This window comes from Pocillopora damicornis, chromosome 2 (assembly GCF_964200805.1).
Source record: "Pocillopora damicornis chromosome 2, jaPocDami1.2, whole genome shotgun sequence".
NCBI lineage: Eukaryota > Metazoa > Cnidaria > Anthozoa > Scleractinia > Pocilloporidae > Pocillopora > Pocillopora damicornis.
The window spans coordinates 2450001-2467916 of record NC_142671.1 but is presented as its reverse complement, the minus strand read 5'-3'; the positions used below and the strand labels follow the sequence as shown (position 1 = coordinate 2467916).

Here is a 17916-nt window from a genome sequence, read left to right as displayed (position 1 = left end):
TCACCGTACTGACCCACGGCAACATGGAATCCACATAGAGGATTTTTTTCAGGGGAAATCGCATCTTTGTAAGGAAAACTAAGAAGGAATCAGCCGTCGCCAACAGAGTACGAAGGGGGGGGGGGGGGCTATATAAATTAACTGTCAATTATTTGCCAGTGAGAGAGAAGATCATAAGAATATTACAGAGCTCAACCAAATCCTCCACACACGCACGCACGCACGCACGCACGCACGCACACACACACACACACACACACACACACACACACGCACACGCACACACGCACCCCCCCCCCCCCCCCCGGGATAAAAATGGTCAGTCCCTTAAAAATTACATAACTATGGCTGAGAGCCGGGTTTGGCTCTCAGGCTTGAATAATAAGCTACATTTATCATACCAGCAATTCGCGCCTTCAATTTACTCGACGACACTTGAATGGGGAGAGACGATTCAGCGGTTATATCAATGTTCTCGTTATCGAATACATTTACTGTCAGAGTGTAATTCTACAAAAGAAACAGACAACACGACAACTTTAGAAAACCACAAGTTCTGAAACTTTCCTGCCGCTAAGCAATTGAATAAAGCCACTGTTTCAACCTATTCTTTTGTTTTTGTTTTGTTTTTGTTTTGTTTTTGTTTTGTTTTTGTTTTGTTTTTGTGTTTCAACTACTTAACAATTTTTCTCGGCACAATGCTACGCCCTCCGTGCTTTTAAGTATTCTTTCTGCTTCTTCAGTGCTAATCTGATTAGATCATCCGGTTTCTGCTTAGGCAGAGAAGAGTAGTGTGGCCCATTGCTTAAGATGGTCTTCAACTCCAAAGAGCATGTCCCCGACTGAAGGAAGAGTTTGTGACAAGTTAAAGGATTAATCTTCTGTGTTTAGAAGCATACAGTTCACAATCACGATCAGATTGCTCTACAGGAAAGAAGAACCCTCTAAAAATTTGCCTCGCTCCCAGCGTGTGGCTTCGTAGCCCAGTTGCTAGTAGCGCCCAATTATAATCTGGGAATACCGTCAAAACTGGTATAGTCTTACACTTCAGCAAATATAATAGTTTTTCATGACACTTGAAGCATAGAATTGTTACCTCGCCACCTTTTAAGTTACTTCCTAGGAGCTTCAGATAAGGTTTGGTGGCATCTGTATCCGAACCAAGATCAGCAGCCTGATCACTTGAGTCCTTCAACTCCCAGGTGTACGTGAAGCCGCCAGCGTCGGAACCATTACACCCTGGCAAGCTAACTGAGGCTGGAGAGAAAAAAGATGCAATACACAAATTTAGGCGGTTTCACGTAACAAAGTTTGTTTGCTTGCTAGCTCATTCACTTACTTGTTTCCTTGCTTCAATATTCCCTTTCTAGCTCGGACAAGGGATTACTTAAAAATACACGGAACAAAGAGTCTTATAGTTATTTAAAAGGTGGTGGTAACTAACAGGCTCCATAAAATATATATTATTAACTGTTCTCTTTACATATCCTGAGGTACTGACGAGGATAATTTCTTTAACAATAAAGAGCTTCTTAAATTGAAGATCACTTCCTTAATTCTCAAGACTTTTGTGTTTTATTCAGCAGTGTCACTGTAGGGAGAAATCATACCGTAGTCATACTTAGGATTTAAGGAGCTAAAGACATACCACGGATCAAACGTCTTTCCGATTTACTCATTGTTTCACCCAGTGAGTTCAACTTGACCTCTGGGACGGCTTCATTCTTGCGGGTTACCGAAAAAGTGTCTTCATCACTCTCTCCAAGGAAGTTCGTAACTTTGCAAACAATTTCATACTCAACGTTCTTGACAATGTTGTCCTTTGTAATGGTGAAGAAGCTTGTCGTGGATGCTAAGCCGGCGAGAGTTGAATTGAGAGAGGTCATATCAGATGTTGTATTGGCATCTGCACCGGCTTTGGATTTCACATACCATTCATATGTCATGGGTCGGCCGCCATCGCCCTTTGTATCTGTATCAATTTCTAGGCTAGCACAAGGTCCTAAGAGATAACAAGATACGTATTGGTGTTTTCAATTCGAGGAATTTTAGTTTCCTGACTGGTTCTTACCTTGGCTTTTGTAAAGGGAAGTCGTGTGTTAACCTTTCCATTCACAGATCTACAATATAAATATTACCTCTACACACTCTTTGTTATGTATTCCCTACACTTTCAGGTCTGAGAAATTGGCGTTAAATTCAAACAACATCCCCTTCCTAAAATGTTCTAACTTCTCATCAACTTTCTTCTTGAAAATGTATCCCTACTGTAAGGAGAAATTCACTTTGGTCACTCCTGTAAGTGAAAGGTAAAGGAACAAAAACCTCATAATGGAATACAACAATTTTCATGGAGAGGCAGTAACTGCACAACTCACCGATAAATTCTGCCCCTTGAATTTCGACTTCTGGTACGACTGGGTTTTGAGGTGATTGAACGGTGAGTTCCGTTGTACCTGCTACAAACTTAGTGTTGGCTTCTCCCAGCGCAGCTAGACTGCCATTTGTAAAGTTCACTGAGTCGCCTGGTTTTATCGTCGCTCCACCACCAACCAACAGAATCAGCATTGTTTTGGGTCTCACCAATTTACACTTACTGTCGCCAGCGAATAACGCTATCGTTCCTTGATCGAAAAAGTCAGAACATTGAGGATTGTCCGATTTAAGCTTTGCTTTCTTGTCTAAGGACAATAACAGTTTGGTGGGATTACTATCAAAAGCTAGTGATGCTGCGCTCGGCTGGGTGGCATAAAATGAAAACTCGACACTGGAATCAACTGCTGGGTCATTCTTTCCAAACTGCAAGGAGACGTTGAAAAGAGCAGACTTTTTAAAAGTGGTAATTGGACAATAAACTTTTGTGGAACTCACGAAAACTCCAGTCGCAAGCTTTGCACCTCCCTCTCTAACGCAAGCCACATAGCCAGTGTCGACAAAATTGGTCCCAGTAATTGTCATGTTAATCGTGGCGCCAGAGTCGCTAATTTCGGTCTCGCTTGGGGAGATACTTGACAGAGAAATCACTGAACTGTTGTACACTGTAAACACAGCGGTCTCGCTTTCAATTTTAATGTTGCCACTGAAGCTGCACAGGACTGTGTAGACGCCTGTTGGCAAGGTCGACGGTGCTGTCACGGTCAGTGTATTTTTATTTGAAGTATGGTCGCTACGTGATGCAGCGTACCTGAAAATGATAAAAATAATAATTATGATAATTAGAATAATAATATTATTATTATTAATAGAACGTTGAAGCACTTCTTGATGGGTGCCAAAAACCATAATTAGAAAACGGGAAGCCAACGAGGACGCAAAGCAATCATAAGAATATGTCCTAAATCGCGATTGGTTTTAAGTTGGAATATTATTGGTCGAGGAGGTGAAATGAGTTTTCTAGACCAATCACAGAACACAGTGAAGTAAAAGTTAAGGCATATGAATTGAACGGGTTGTTTTCGACTCTCAGTAAGAGGTTGCTTCAAACAGTAATCGCATTCTTATCAAAAGGGTTTTCTAAATAGTCGAGTAAATGAGGGTGTCAAAACCGAAAATTGCTTCCCCCTGCATAATGTAAAAGTATGTTGATTGTGGACACCGATTATTTTGAAGTCTGAGTGATGCAAAACGCAAATTGTTGACATGACATCACATGCGCTAAAACTTTGACTATATGCTGTTGGATTTTTTTCCTTTAAATCTAGCGGCCTTAATAACATTTGCTAAATTTTGAAATCCGAATGACCGACTATCCATGTATATATTGTACTGACTTTTATCATTTAGTTCGCCAAGTTTTTGTAGAAAAAGGGCAAAATAAAACAAATTCCATATCAGCTTAAATAAAGTTTATGTAAAAAAAAAGTGTGACATAATGAGAACTTTAACTTCCGTCAACGTATAAAAATATGTTCATGGAAAAATACTGACAGAAAAGTTGCATAATTAGCAAAAAAAGAGTGTAAATCAAGAGTTAGTCTAACAACTCTGAAGAAAAAAGAGACAATCGAAGAGTTGCTCTTACTTTTGACTCGTAGTTGTATGATTGAATTCACAGCTGGTGAGAGACAAAGACTTCAAACCAGCCCCCTTAACTGTGATCTGAACCTGAGATCCTGCTCGTCCGCTAACCGGAGCCACGGAACCAAACTTTAGGCAGCCAGTGTTGAATGTAGAATCACTCTTACTCTTGCAATTTCCACATACATCGGTTTCAGCATCGCCGTTGGGTACACTGAGACAATCAACACAGCTCGAGTTGTCTCCTCCACAGACACTACAGGAATCTTGGCGGAAGTTGATTGCCAGGCCTGAAGCCCCCCCAGTACAGTTGCCGCATCTAGAATACAACAGAGGGCACACCCTTGAAATTCACACTGAATGCTTTGAAAGCTTTTTTTAGGGTTAGTTGGGGGCTTTGATTTAGCAAGAGTAGCAGTCGCAAGAGGGATAAATTTAATGTTAATATCCTTTTATTAAAATAGCAAGCCTGAACTAATATGGAGGTTTTTACGATCCTTTCACAACGTTTGCTTGCTGTAAACCAAAGTTATACAATAACGAAAAAAGGCAACCTTGCAACACAGTGAAACAAAAGCACTTTGAGTCTTCCATACAAATTTCTCAAGAAACGCTCATTAGTGAAACCGTTCTTAAGGACATGGTTTACCTCCACCTTTCTTTCAGTCTTTCAGTATGTCTGTCTGTCTGACTGTCTGCCAGTCTGTCTATCTATCTATCTGTCTATCTATCTGTCTATCTATCTGTCTATCTATCTGTCTATCTATCTGTCTATCTATCTATCTATCTATCTATCTATCTGTCTATCTATCTGTCTATCTATCTATCTGTCTATCTATCTGTCTATCTATCTATCTATCTATCTGTCTATCTATCTATCTATCTATCTGTCTATCTATCTATCTATCTATCTATCTACCTGTCTATCTATCTATCTGTCTGTCCGTCCATCTGTCTGTCTGTCTGTCTGCATGTCTGTCTATCTGTCTTACTATCTGTCTGCCTGTCTGTCAAAAGGCATTTAAGGCTGTGATCTTTTGTTTCTATTCGATATCAGCCTCCAGCCCACCCTCCATGGAATCATAATTCATCTGAGCCTTAACCGTTCGACTTGTTCAGCTCCGGTGCCTTAACTTAGAAGTACAACACTTCCATCGACTTATCTCTGAGGGTCGTGGAGACACAAATCATTCATCCACAATAAGTTGGTGCTCCCTTGGAAAGGGTAAGTTACTTGAGATAGCCAAGCTCAGTTAACTCAAAATGTGCTTATCCTTGACACTTACTCGTCGATGTCTGCTTTTCCAAAACATGATCCTGTACAATCTCTCAGGTTTTTGATGTCATCCTTAGACATACATTTGCCACAAGTATCATTATTCTGAATGCTTAAGTCGCACAGCCCTGCACAGTCAACCAGGTAATTTGCAGCCTTCTTGGTATTGCCTAAAACACATTCTCCGCATTCATCTGGGAATAAAATAAACCAAAATTAAGACAACTTGTAATTGATGTTAGTAACAAATTGCCTAAAAATTCTTGAACACAAGATGTATCGTTTGCGTTTTAAGCTAGGAATAAAACGAACTTAAATTAAGACACCGAACTTGTAATCAATTTTAGTAACAAATTACCTAAAAATTCTTGAACACAAGATGTACCGGTTGCGTTTTAACCTCTTCAAGAGTTGGAAAGAGTTGCTGGTTTCCTCAGGCTAGTTACACACTACCAGTGATTCTTATGACCTTCTACATAGCCTTCGGTATAATTGTCAAAACATTGTTTTCTACCTTCTCGAACAAAAATCAAGAGAGCAATAACGTTCAATTTGTAGATGGAAAGTTATGTCCTGTAAGTATGCCGCAAGCTGCCTTGTCAAAATGACGCATAAGCCAGCAACTGTTACAATCAGTTCATGTATCTGAAACCAACCAGCGTCTGACAATACAATAATTATTAGTAAAACATACTTACTTATTGTAGCATTCGAATTAGGTACACCATCGCATGTAACGCACTCATCATCCCCTCTGCACACTCCGCATCGATCTTTCTTCGCAGCGAAGTCTGTCTTGTTATCACAACCTCGCCGTAGAAGTAAAAGGTTGACCAATTTCTTGCTAACAGATGTCTCCGATAAAATTGTTGTATTAAAAAGACCAGGTACATTTCCATGGGTCATGTCCCACGCTCTGACTTGTATCACTGCCCCTCCTTTCAACGCTTCGGAACTGCTCCAAATGCTTTGGTTGTCGTATAGTTCCATCTTAATCCTAAAATATCAAAGTCAAGTAAAACGGGAGTAAGCACAACACACAGAGAAATACAAAGTCACGCCATCTTCAGGTTAAGGTTCTCAGATCACTATGTAATTGGTTATCTGCAAATTGAGTAATTTTAGTGTTTTGAAAGATCTCTACAGCACCATATCCATTAGCTCATAGCGCTTTACAACACTATGCAGGAGACTTTGGCCAGACTGCATTGAGTAGTTCACAATTTTTGAAGGAAATGTTTGCACACGTCCCCATTTTCGGAATCAAGATCAGAAAACAAGACCGGTAGCTACATGTAATCAGCACGGAACGAGGCCTATCGTTTATCGTCCTTATCCGAGAAGAATAGAATGTTCAACCATTTGCGAATGTCATAGCAAAGGCAGCACACCCTACCCTCCTTAGTTATTTTAAGGCCTTGAGTGTTGGTCCGGTCTGAGGCTTAAACCCTCCACCTCCCGCACAGTAGTCCGGCACTCTACAACTGAGATAACCAGGCGCCAATGTTAAGGAAAGACACTCAGCAGTGCATGAGACAGACAAAATGAGCGAAGACAGCTTGACACTAAACATAGCACTGTAAAAATACTTCACCCCTAAAGCTCTAGGAGACTACTGGTCGGCATTATCTTGACTTTCGCTTTGCCTAGATCTCATTGAACCACTTAAATTTAATTCCATGTTGGAGGTATTCATGTACCTGGCAGTTGGTGGTAGAAGAAACACCTCCCCTGCATCTTTGTCAAATGCAAAGTACTCAAAGGCCACCGAGCTATTCATTTGGTACAGCCAGCGTCCAAGAGAGCTATTTTTTGCAGACAGAATGACAGCTCCAAGCTCCATTGTTCTGTTGTCAATGTCTTCCGCAAGGGGGTCCGTTTTTGACTGGTCAAATATATCTTTGATAAAGGTGCCAGCATTCCATCCTGCAGACAGCTCATACGGAAGCGGCTCCAGTTCTCCCCTGGTTTTCTTTAATACCGGTGGGTCATTCACTGATGTTACAGTTATGGTAATCACAGTCAAATTACCATAAAACAGAACTTCTCCACTTTGATCAACCTCGATGATCTTATCAACTGAAATCTGGTAGAGGTAGAATAAAAAGCGCCAGTCTATTAAAATTCTAACAATAGAAATAATTTACAGGCAAATCCAAATTCTTACATCACTAACTCAATCAATTTGTAATTGGTTGTAACTGCTACAGGTGGCGATAAATTCTCAACGACATTGTAATTGTAAGATTCCATTGACCCTTTAACTCCCAGAAGTGATCAGATGTAACTTTTCCGTGTAATATCCATACAATATCAGGCAGACAGGCAATGAAAATACTCAACCTCGTCAGGTTGAAGTTGTAATTTTGATGTAACACCGAATTCTCCTGACTAATTTACAAGGAAATGTGTAGCAGCTAGAAGGGAGAATTACCAATTGGAATCTTGGGAGTTAAAGGGGGTAACAGGACGTCAACAAAGGAAACTTACTGTGACTTACAAATCAAGTGATCATCGCATTCTGAGTGTACTTACATGTGAAAAGGAGTCCCCATCTGGGCCCTTAGCTGTGAAAGCAAAACAAAGTCAAGTGAGGATTTCACACCTTTTTCCAAAGCAAATAGAATACCCCATTTATTCTTAAACAGTGAATCCTTAACTTAAAAAATGAGTAACGTTGTCCCCGGTGAATATCATGATTTGGCTCCAAATAGCCAATGGAATCAAGAAAAACAGTTTTGATTAACCCAGAGAGACAAGCATCTAACTCCCCTCACAGCATAACCCCAGAACCAAACAATATGGTCACAAGAATAAAGGAAATGATCACTAACTAAAGAGGCTCCTGATTGTTAAAAAATTCTCCTAGTCAGCAACTTAGAAAATGTATAGAGAACAGTATGGAGAATATGCATACTGATGTTAGGATGTAAAGGGTTAACTTACCTGAATTGATGATCTGGTTGACATGAGCAGAAACGGCTTCTTCAGCAGAGGAATTCAAAGTTATACCATTTAAATTCTTAATAGCTGTGAGGATGCTCTCAGAAGATGGCTTTGAATTGTCTTTAATGAGCTTGAAAAGTGCCTTCTTTCCCAAACCCTGTAAATCTCCCTGTCAAAAAGCAAACAATTGTGGATTTTTACACCACTACTGCGCTAACAAAGTGGAAGAGTTTATTCCCTCTCTACTCCAGACAAATCATGCCTCACCCACCTTTAAATCATTCGTCATATGCAAAGCTTCTGTAACTTTTTGGGAGAAAAAGCGAGAAAGAGCCAAAGAGGATTTCTTTGGAGAGGCCAGAAAGGGTTCCATGCTAATTTTTACATTGCCATTAAAGTCTTTCTTGGGAGTAAATTTGATCTCAGTCATGTTGGAATGGTAGCTTTTGGTGTCTCCTCCTTTAAATTTTATATCTTCTACAAAATAGAATAATTGCAATAAAAAAAATTAGGAGATAATTTACACACTTGTATTATCAAAGCATAAAACAATGGTAACATTGCAATATTATAAACTAATAAAAACAACTGTAATAATATATATTAGTAAGGATAATGATAAAACCATCAACATTATGATTTCAAAAGGTTTATTTTTTTAAAAACTGTTTTTTTTTAAATATTGATAAAGAGTGGATTTCAGGCCGTTGATCTCACTTTAAAAGAATAATTGTCAATTATTGGTCATAGTTCATTTCAAAGCTTTACTTACCTGATGTGGTTTTAATTTTTAGCCCAAATTCCAAAGATGAAACATCCTCCAGTAACTCATTGTAAAGCTCAACCATTTTGTGGTTCACATCTCCAAGTAAGGCATCAGGAATGTTACTTTCAGTATCACCTTTTGGAGAGCTGTCATACAGGTGATCCCATATCTATTCCCAAATAAGAAATGAATGAATTAACACAGAAGGAAATATCAATTTATGAAATTATTACATCTCCAAATGATAAACAAGAACAAGGTGACTTGAGTCTTGCTGAAATTCTTTCCATTGTTTCAGTCCTACTCTAACAGGACCATGCCCCTAATCACTTTCCACCCTAACATAAGTTTTCATATTCTCTATATTCTTTAATATGTTTCCTTTGCCACTGACAAGAAGAATTGCTTAACACTTCAAAGCTTCTGTTATTCCACTGATCTTAATGAATAATTCACCATTATTTACCCTTTAACTCCCAGATGTGATTAACATGTAATTTCTCCATACAATAATCAGACATTATCCAGCAGACAGGTAATGAAAATACTCATACTTATCAGGGGGAAGTGGTTCTCTTGATCTTAAATGAAATTCTTGTTATTAATTTACTTAATTTAACTTAACATAATTTCATTTAGTTTCCCTCTCTCTTTTTGTCAACATGTGGTTTTAAAGTTTTTTACTTACATTAAAACCCTTTTCACCCTTGCTATCCTCATCTACAGTATAATGGGAGCCATTATACACCATTTGTGGGGGCACTACAGATGGTAATACAAAAATGGCAATAGTCTTTCCCTGTGTCCATTGCTTAGATGATGCATCCATATATTGACCAACTTTGGAAGAATCGCTGTAAGCAGTAAAGTTGACCAGCACGATTCCATGAGATCCTTTTTTTGTTGGGACAAATCTAACAAAAGGAACACATATGAACCAATGAGAAAATGTGGATTCCTCGGCATTGACAAAAAACTCATTTTAAGGAATGTCTGGCTATCTTTCTTAGTCTAGATTCTTCTTTTTCCCATGCATAGCCTTCTCAATCCAACAATATCCAAACTAGAGATTCAGTGGTATATCTAATCGTCCAAGTTGTCCTTCAAAGAACTGTTATCCACAAGGCACTTTTCACTCGAGTATCATATAACCAAAACCAGAGTTATCTCAACGCCCAGTCAGAAGAAAGGAAAATACTTTTATGAGCCAAGTGAGGGTAAGTTCTGTTTGGTTTTAGTTTTGCATTTGATTGGTTGAAAGGGAGGTACATGTTTTCTGGACCAGTCACAGGGAGGTACATGTTTTCTGGACCAGTCACAGGGAGGTACATGTTTTCTGGACCAGTCACAGGGAGGTACATGTTTTCTGGACCAGTCACAGGTCAATGTAAAGCAAAAACTAAGCAATCCTGCTTCACTTTTGACATTCAATTGTAAATTGTTTTAGGAGTGACTGATGTTTTTACCACCTGAGCAGGAATCATCATAAAAGTCATTTGCAAAGGAATTCTCAGACAAGGGAATTTTTCAACTACTCAATTTTCCATTTAACTCTCAAAGTTTCTTGCCACTATCTTCCCAAATTAAACTGTGCACATCAAGACTTAATTGGTAAAAAATTAATAGATAAATGTTCAAGAGATTGATTAATCTCTTATTATTACCTCAGGTAACTTGTTTTACCCAACACCAGAGCATTCGATGGGGTGAGGGCTCTGACAGCAGTCCATTGGCTATTGCTATAAAACTCCAAGGATCCATTTACTCCATGTGTCTTTAGACTGCGAAGTGCTACAGCATTGTCACTTTGTTCAAAAATTCCTTTGCTCAAATCAGCACCAAGCTGAAGATATTCCCACACTGTTGGAAAGGTAAGATTGGCAATTGGAGGTAGACAATTTGATGGTTCAGCACAGTCCTGAGTGTACTGGCAATATTGTTGGCCTGTTAAAATAGAAAATAAATTCATTGTTATTTTAAGCTACTAGAATATGTTGTAGTCCCATGGCTAACAGGGTGTATCAGTGTCCTTTACCCTTTGGCTCCTAAGAGTGACCAACACCAAATCTCTCCTTACAATATCTGCATTTTCTAGCAGAAAATGGGAAAAGAGAAAAATATCAACCATAAAGTATTGTTTGGTATAAGGTCAAATTCTTGGAAAACAGTGAGGAAGGTATGGCAGACAGTGGCAAGAATTGATTTACACTGTAAATCTTGGAAGTGCAACAGGTTAAATGCTGAGCTACTTGGCCAATCTGTTGACTAACCACAAATTTATTTTCAGTTTTCAAGGCCTGATAGATGTAATTTTTGAAGCAAAATGTTTAAATGGATCATCAATATTGCTTAAATCTTTACCAGGTTCAACATAATTTTCATATTTAAACACATCCATGTGAGAAAAGACTGAAGTAATGTGAATATGTAATCCATTAGAACACAACTGATTGAACCCAACAAGATATCTCATAGGTTGGTAAGGGGGAATTGGGCCTGTAAAGCCTTTGGAAATCAAAACAGACTTTACCTATTGGACAACACATAGTTCCATTTGGCAAGCATGAGTCACTTTGATTACAAAATATTTCACCCACAGGGCAGCATTTCTGATCTTCAGGGATGCAGTGGTGATCATTGCAGACCTTCTTTCCCTCAGGACAGCTCCTGAAGAAAATAATTGAACACATAACCAAGGTGAGATAACTGAGGTAATATCAGTGTTCAAATCTCCTTGCAGTTGCATACTTGCATTTGATCCATTAATGCACATAAAACATTTATCTACCTATTAAACTTTTCCAGTCAAAGGAATGAAAATCATTTTTCTCTATGAATACAGCAATCAAATGTCTGTGGTTTGTGCAAACATTGTAATGACCAGGTGGAGTACTTTCAAGCTGTCAAAACCAAGTTGATTTACTCGAGTTACAAACAACCACACAAGCCAGTAAGTCACAGTGTTTTCAAAGTGTACAACTGTCTTGGTAAAGTTCACTGCAGAATAGTAAATCAATAGAATAACTGAGAATAACTGTACTTGAATAAGCTCAAAAAGTCTTGAGTTTTCCTTTCCCTTACTTTTGTTTCCTTTAACAGATTTTTACAAAAGTTTCAATTCTCCTTTTCTCACATTGTGAGCAAATTTTTTTCAAGGAAATTTTCACCCTGGCAGACAGAAGTTATCCCTCTGTCCATTTGACCACTGTGTTGTTTTTACAACTCCACGTCATCACTTTCAAATTCATCTCCACTTATTTAGTTGTAGGATGTTCTGGTCATGATTTTAATACACTGTATCAGTTTTTGTTTCTTTTCAATGTTTAGTACTCTTTGAAAATATCTTGCACTATAATTATATACACATGATTTGCCTTATTGAATTGATAATTACTCACTAAATAGTTTATTTTAGCTCAATTCAGATCAGTATCCTCACTAGACCACTGACTACTGGAGAACACTGATGCTCTTTGTTGCTGTCACTCCATAAATTGTATTTAACTGCATTAAAAATCCATCTCATAAGACTGATTGACTGATACATGGAGACTCAATTTTTTCTTGGTCCCATGCTCGTGACAAGATGAAAAACATCTTTCTCGCTTTTGAGTATTTTTATAGAAAAAGCACAATATAAGTATTAAATATTATTATTTCTCTGATACATTTGTCATTACTTACGAATTGCATTTTTTCTTGTCATGGTCACAATCCTCCAAAGCAACAGCAACCCTTGGACAAACCAGATTTCTGATTTGGCACATTCGAACCCAGCCTAAAGAGGAAAAGAAGGTATCAGACAATTCTGTATACTTCAATATTTTCAAAACAGTTCCCTAAATATTTAGTGCATTTTCCATGATGTCTAGCAAATCTAGACAGGTTCTTGCTCACGTAAATGGAAATGAAATGTCAGCTCCATAGAAGTTTGCATGTGTAAACTGGTCCCTATTATGCTTTTTTTTCTTCAATGTACTAGGAACAGAAACTCATTCTGCCCTATCTTTTGCATTCTTAGACCATCAACATTACTTCCTTTACAGAGACAGTAGTCAGTTGACCAACACATGAGCATGAAAACTGACTTGCCTCTCTCACCAACCCTTTAAACTCTTAGAATGACCAGCATTTGTAATTTCTCCTCATATTAATACTGTTGGATCATTTTTTTGAAGGATCATGCAAATATTTAGGAAATGATCACCAACTTAAGAAACTTTGATTGCTCATCAAATTCTCCCTGTCAGCACCCAAGGAATTGTATGGAGAAGAGTATCAAGAATATGGATACTGATGTTAGGTTGTCAAGGATAAAAGGTAAATTCTCAAGAGTTACTGGTTTCATGAAAAAGCCGCCTTGATAAAAGTTGAAAAGTACAATGAATGAGAAAGTAAAGAGGTAATCACTTCCATCAAAAGATAATTAAATTTTGAGCCTCCGTTTTTGTTTCCCCAGTTATAATCTAAGTATTTCCCAGTTCTTTTCTAAATTTGTTGATGAATGGTTGCCTAATGATTTTTCTCATTCCTGAATTAAATTGGAGTTTAAAACCTGACAACCAATGGGGTTCAAAATATATTATCATCCTTACCAAAAGAATCATTCTTGAGAGCTTCAGTGTAATTCAGTTCTCGGAAAGGAGCACAGTCGGTTTTATTCTTGCAGGATGCACTATAAGGACAGAACACTTCACCATGTCCACATTCATGTCCATGATGGTGATAATTCGCCGGAACACACTCCATAGTTGCGAAAGAGAATGTCTTGTTCTCCCCACAGGCCAAATCAGTTAGCCCCGTACTGGCATTAGAATTGATCCATTTATCCACATTCTCATAAGAACAGCTTTCATTAACATTGATACACTGCATGAACAATGGACAGAAATATTCTTCTGATGAACAATTAACACACCAAGCTGTGTTACTCAAGTTTTTCACTGCATCATTAGAGAGATAAACAGTGCATGGCTGATCTTCAGGAATACATTGAAGATTTAATCCACAGAATTTCTTACCATGGCCACACATGCTGTTGTTCTTAATAAAACTGAGCCAACTCTCCATGGATTCACTTAGGTTATAGCTTGACCACCATGGTGGACCAACTACTGCAGGACTGCTTGAGGGAAAATGGCTGAGTGAACTTGGATTGATTGAGGCAACCATGGTGCCAAAAGCTGAAGTCTGTACCGCAGACCATGACATGGTGGCATGGGAGGCATTGAGAATTGCACTTGCGCCTGCGTTTTCAGAGGAAATTATACTCACTGCTTGAGAGCTAGCCAGACTCACTCCTTGAGAAGAAACCAGACTAGCAATCTGAGAGGAAAATATACTCGCTGCTTCAGAGGAAGACAGACTTGCTGCTTGGGAGGCAACCAGAGAGGAAATTACAGTTGCTACTTGAGAAGCACTCAGGCTAGCTATCTGAGAGGAAAATATACTCGCTGCTTCAGAAGAAGACAGACTTGCTGCTTGGGAGGCAACCAGAGAGGAAATTACAGTTGCTACTTGAGAAGCACTCAGGCTCTCTCCTTGAGAAGCATTCAGACTTGCTATTTGAGAGGAAATCGCAGAGACAACTTCAGAGACATTCATACTAGCAGCTACTATGGAACCATTCATAGAAGCTCCCATAGAAGCATGAATACTTCCAGAGTGAGAAGCAGTAGCATTATGCATGTGCACTGGAGCAGATGAGATATTCACACCACTTGGTCCCACAGTGACTGTGATTGAGTGAGTAAGCGAAGGATGTGCATGATGACTGGACATAGGAGCTTCACTACTAACAATGCGTTTTGGCAATTCATGTCCTAATTCAGAGCAGATACGAGGTAAGCGCTCACAGATCTTTCCAAATAGTTCCACAGTTTCACAGTGATTATTCACATGACGGCAACAGTCAAAACTGAAATAAAACAGAATTACTGGATTAGCAATTCCTGTGGAATCTACTGTCCATCTTAATAAAAAACTTAACCCTTTACACCCTAATATCAATATGCATATTCTCTATAATATTCTCTAAACATTTCATAAGGTGCTGAAAAGGAGAATTTGTTTAACAATCAGGAGCTTCTTAAATTGGTGATTATCTCCTTTATTCTCGTGACCTCAATGTTTGATTCAGGGGTGATGTTGTAACAAGAAATTAGATGCTTATCATTCATAGGGGTGAAGTGTTATTCTTTCAATTAATCAAACACTGACCAACACTTCATCCCCATTTACACTTAAACAAATATTCAAGTGCCATTTTACATCCTTGCCAAGCCAGTTAATATCACAAAGGAGCACACAAATTTATGTTTATGATCCTATACCCAAAAGGCAAAAATTAGTAATAACGTGAGCATAGTCAGCCAAGAGAAGACGAACTTTATACATTCTACAGAGGCGTTTGGTATTTAAGAATATTAGATAGTCTGAAGCTTTCAACTAAGTTTAAAAGTCACCACTAAAGGTAAACACAATTCACTTTCACAAGCACTTCACATACAGTTATTATATTCAAATGCCTACCCGAGCTTTACACACGTAAGTGATATTTGATCGTGAGTCTAACGTAAGTAAAAAGTATAAGTCACTTGATTTACAAGAACCAATCAACGTACCATGTTTCATTCACTCCTTGGCAGGAATCTGTTGCATCACAGTAAGTCTGTAAAGTAAAGGAAAAACATGACAGTTAGGAAATATATATATATACACATGTACATATTCTTCTTCATGAAGAGTATCAGGATTAGCCTCGCAAAAGAACCAATTTTTTCTCTCAAAGTTCTGGCAGTTTTCAAATATTCCATTCATTCTTATCAAAGTCTTCAAGGATTTCAGATATAGATACTACGATTAATTGATAAAACAAATAACATTTCCTTCCACGGAACACTTTGAACGAAAATAACACCATTTTAATTTGGGACATTCATCGCTAAGAGCCTGGGCCGCAGGCTCTCCTCGTCCCCAGAGTCCCCCATTTCTCCTTGGAGGCTCGGACTTTCCGATAAGTACGCCCTGATCATTGCCTTTTAATAATGTTTTTTAGCAGATACAAAATATGATAAAATTTAATTTTCACATGCTAATCGTCGTAATGTCTTTACAACGAGTTGTTTTACCACGAGTTTCTATACTGGTTTTGTTGTTGACTTGCGAGGAACTTAACTCAGTCAAGCCGTTACACTTTCGAGCTGAACTCACAAACAAACAATTGTACAGTGTATAGTAGGCCTCGAGTAAGCTGTAAATTATCATGATGGATTGGTTTGGATTTGTGAAACAGCAAGCGGTGAAAGGTGGATTTTGTAAACGGTGAAATTTTTAAATGGTGGATCAGAGTGAAGGGAGAATTCTTGTAGATTGATAATTAAGACCAAGACCAATAAGGCATATATTTCTACATGGCATCGTGAGTGAGTTGTACTGTGAGCTGGTGATTGTACCGAATAGATGATGGATGAAATAAAAACCGATTGTTTTCGTAAATGTCATCTCCAATACTTCTGTCGGAACTGGGACCAGTTTTCTCTTTGCTTGAAATACTTCGGGTGTGGTGTAAATTTTGAAGGTTTTTTGCTAAAAAATCTGTCGGGTAATTCATTCCTTGTAGTTTTTAGAGCACAGCTTACCGTTGGCCGGGCTGATCATCTCATTGAAGAAGGATAAATAAATGAATGATAAAGTTCCTGAAGAAACTGTGGCACTGTGTCCGTGTGGAGAATTGATGCCGCAAGATAATTTCAGGTTTTATCAACTGACGTTTCGAACATTAGTCCTTCGTCGAGTGCATCACTCTCAAAACGTCGGATTTAAAATTTTTTTAGGGTGAACAATTCACAAAATGAACTTAGGCGACAAAACCAAACCTCAGTGAAAAATAGTCTAGCGCACCGGATATTTCAGTGTGCGATAAATGTCATGTTAAATTACCACATTCAAGTGAATATTGACTTCGCCGCCTTCTTAACGACGACAAAGACTCACTGAAGCCTTTCGTTACTTAATAATTATGCAGCGCTATGTAATATGCAAAACAATGTTTTGTAACATGCAAATTTAGCGTATTCGGTTTGGCCTATTTCTAACGCGCAAATATTGTTTTTTTACACATATACAACACGTTTGATTCCTAAGCCGGGCAGTGACAAAGACCTGAAATCACTTTGAATGCGTAGGAGTAACTGATAAGTTTCTGGGCGGTTCTAAGAACAAGCAGTCCACGTTCGGCAAATGAAATCACGAACTAAACAATCAATCACTTCGATGCCCGTCAAGGAAGCTGCTCTCTGATTGGCTAATACCTGTAACGTGCATGATGTCGAAATAGCATTCGTGAAATTTTGTACTTCTACGTCTGCCATAAACGGCGCTTGTTTCTAACTTTCTCGTTTCTATTTCTAAATCATAACTCATAGTTATAAACTATCTAGCTCTTCCTGGTTTTGTAAGGACAGCTTGATATAAGACCTAGTGAGAAATAATGACGAAAGCAATCGATTTTAATTTTTAACTAAGCCGTCCCTGCAGCTGCGTTGCCGAGACAGCAACTAATTTCAATGTTATTTTTACGGAATCCAAACACTGTTTTCATAGTGAACAAAATTAGGATAACTTCAGCTAGTGGATAATTTTGTAGCAAAATAAAACTTAAATTAATCTTACGGCAAAGTTGAAGCATTGTTGTATTTGTACGCTGTTCTCATGAAGCGTTGAATCGAAAACCAAAGTGAAATGATTATCCGCTTTCCAAAACTGTCTGGTTTCGTAGATTTACTTTGAAAATATGTTCTTCTAAATATTTCAAGGATTCGCAAATTTAGTAAACTGGATTCCACGGTAAATAAAGACTAAGTTTTATTGAGTGACAATTTCGAAGATAAATCTGCACGACTATTCACGG

The 17916-nt window shown here is 38.3% G+C and overlaps 1 protein-coding gene across 2 annotated transcripts in view; it reads right to left on the bottom strand.

Annotated features, from left to right (window-relative positions):
• The window catches only part of LOC113664537 (uncharacterized), a 28096-nt gene that overhangs the window by 8883 nt on the left and 1297 nt on the right, over window positions 1-17916 (bottom strand). Inside the window, exons 3-20 of one of the 2 annotated variants that reach the window (XM_089196949.1) lie at window positions 15629-15675; window positions 13601-14922; window positions 12690-12783; window positions 11536-11672; window positions 10670-10949; window positions 9694-9919; window positions 9012-9174; window positions 8511-8716; window positions 8240-8408; window positions 7829-7860; window positions 6994-7379; window positions 5992-6290; window positions 5304-5487; window positions 4022-4336; window positions 2379-3184; window positions 1649-2002; window positions 1097-1257; window positions 402-510 (exon numbers count right to left, since the gene is read on the bottom strand). In XM_089196949.1, the coding sequence (XP_089053075.1) occupies window positions 402-510; window positions 1097-1257; window positions 1649-2002; window positions 2379-3184; window positions 4022-4336; window positions 5304-5487; window positions 5992-6290; window positions 6994-7379; window positions 7829-7860; window positions 8240-8408; window positions 8511-8716; window positions 9012-9174; window positions 9694-9919; window positions 10670-10949; window positions 11536-11672; window positions 12690-12783; window positions 13601-14922; window positions 15629-15675 (5290 nt within the window). The remainder of the gene's footprint in view (window positions 1-401; window positions 511-1096; window positions 1258-1648; window positions 2003-2378; window positions 3185-4021; window positions 4337-5303; window positions 5488-5991; window positions 6291-6993; window positions 7380-7828; window positions 7861-8239; window positions 8409-8510; window positions 8717-9011; window positions 9175-9693; window positions 9920-10669; window positions 10950-11535; window positions 11673-12689; window positions 12784-13600; window positions 14923-15628; window positions 15676-17916) is intronic. The other variant, XM_089196950.1, reaches the window with a different exon arrangement.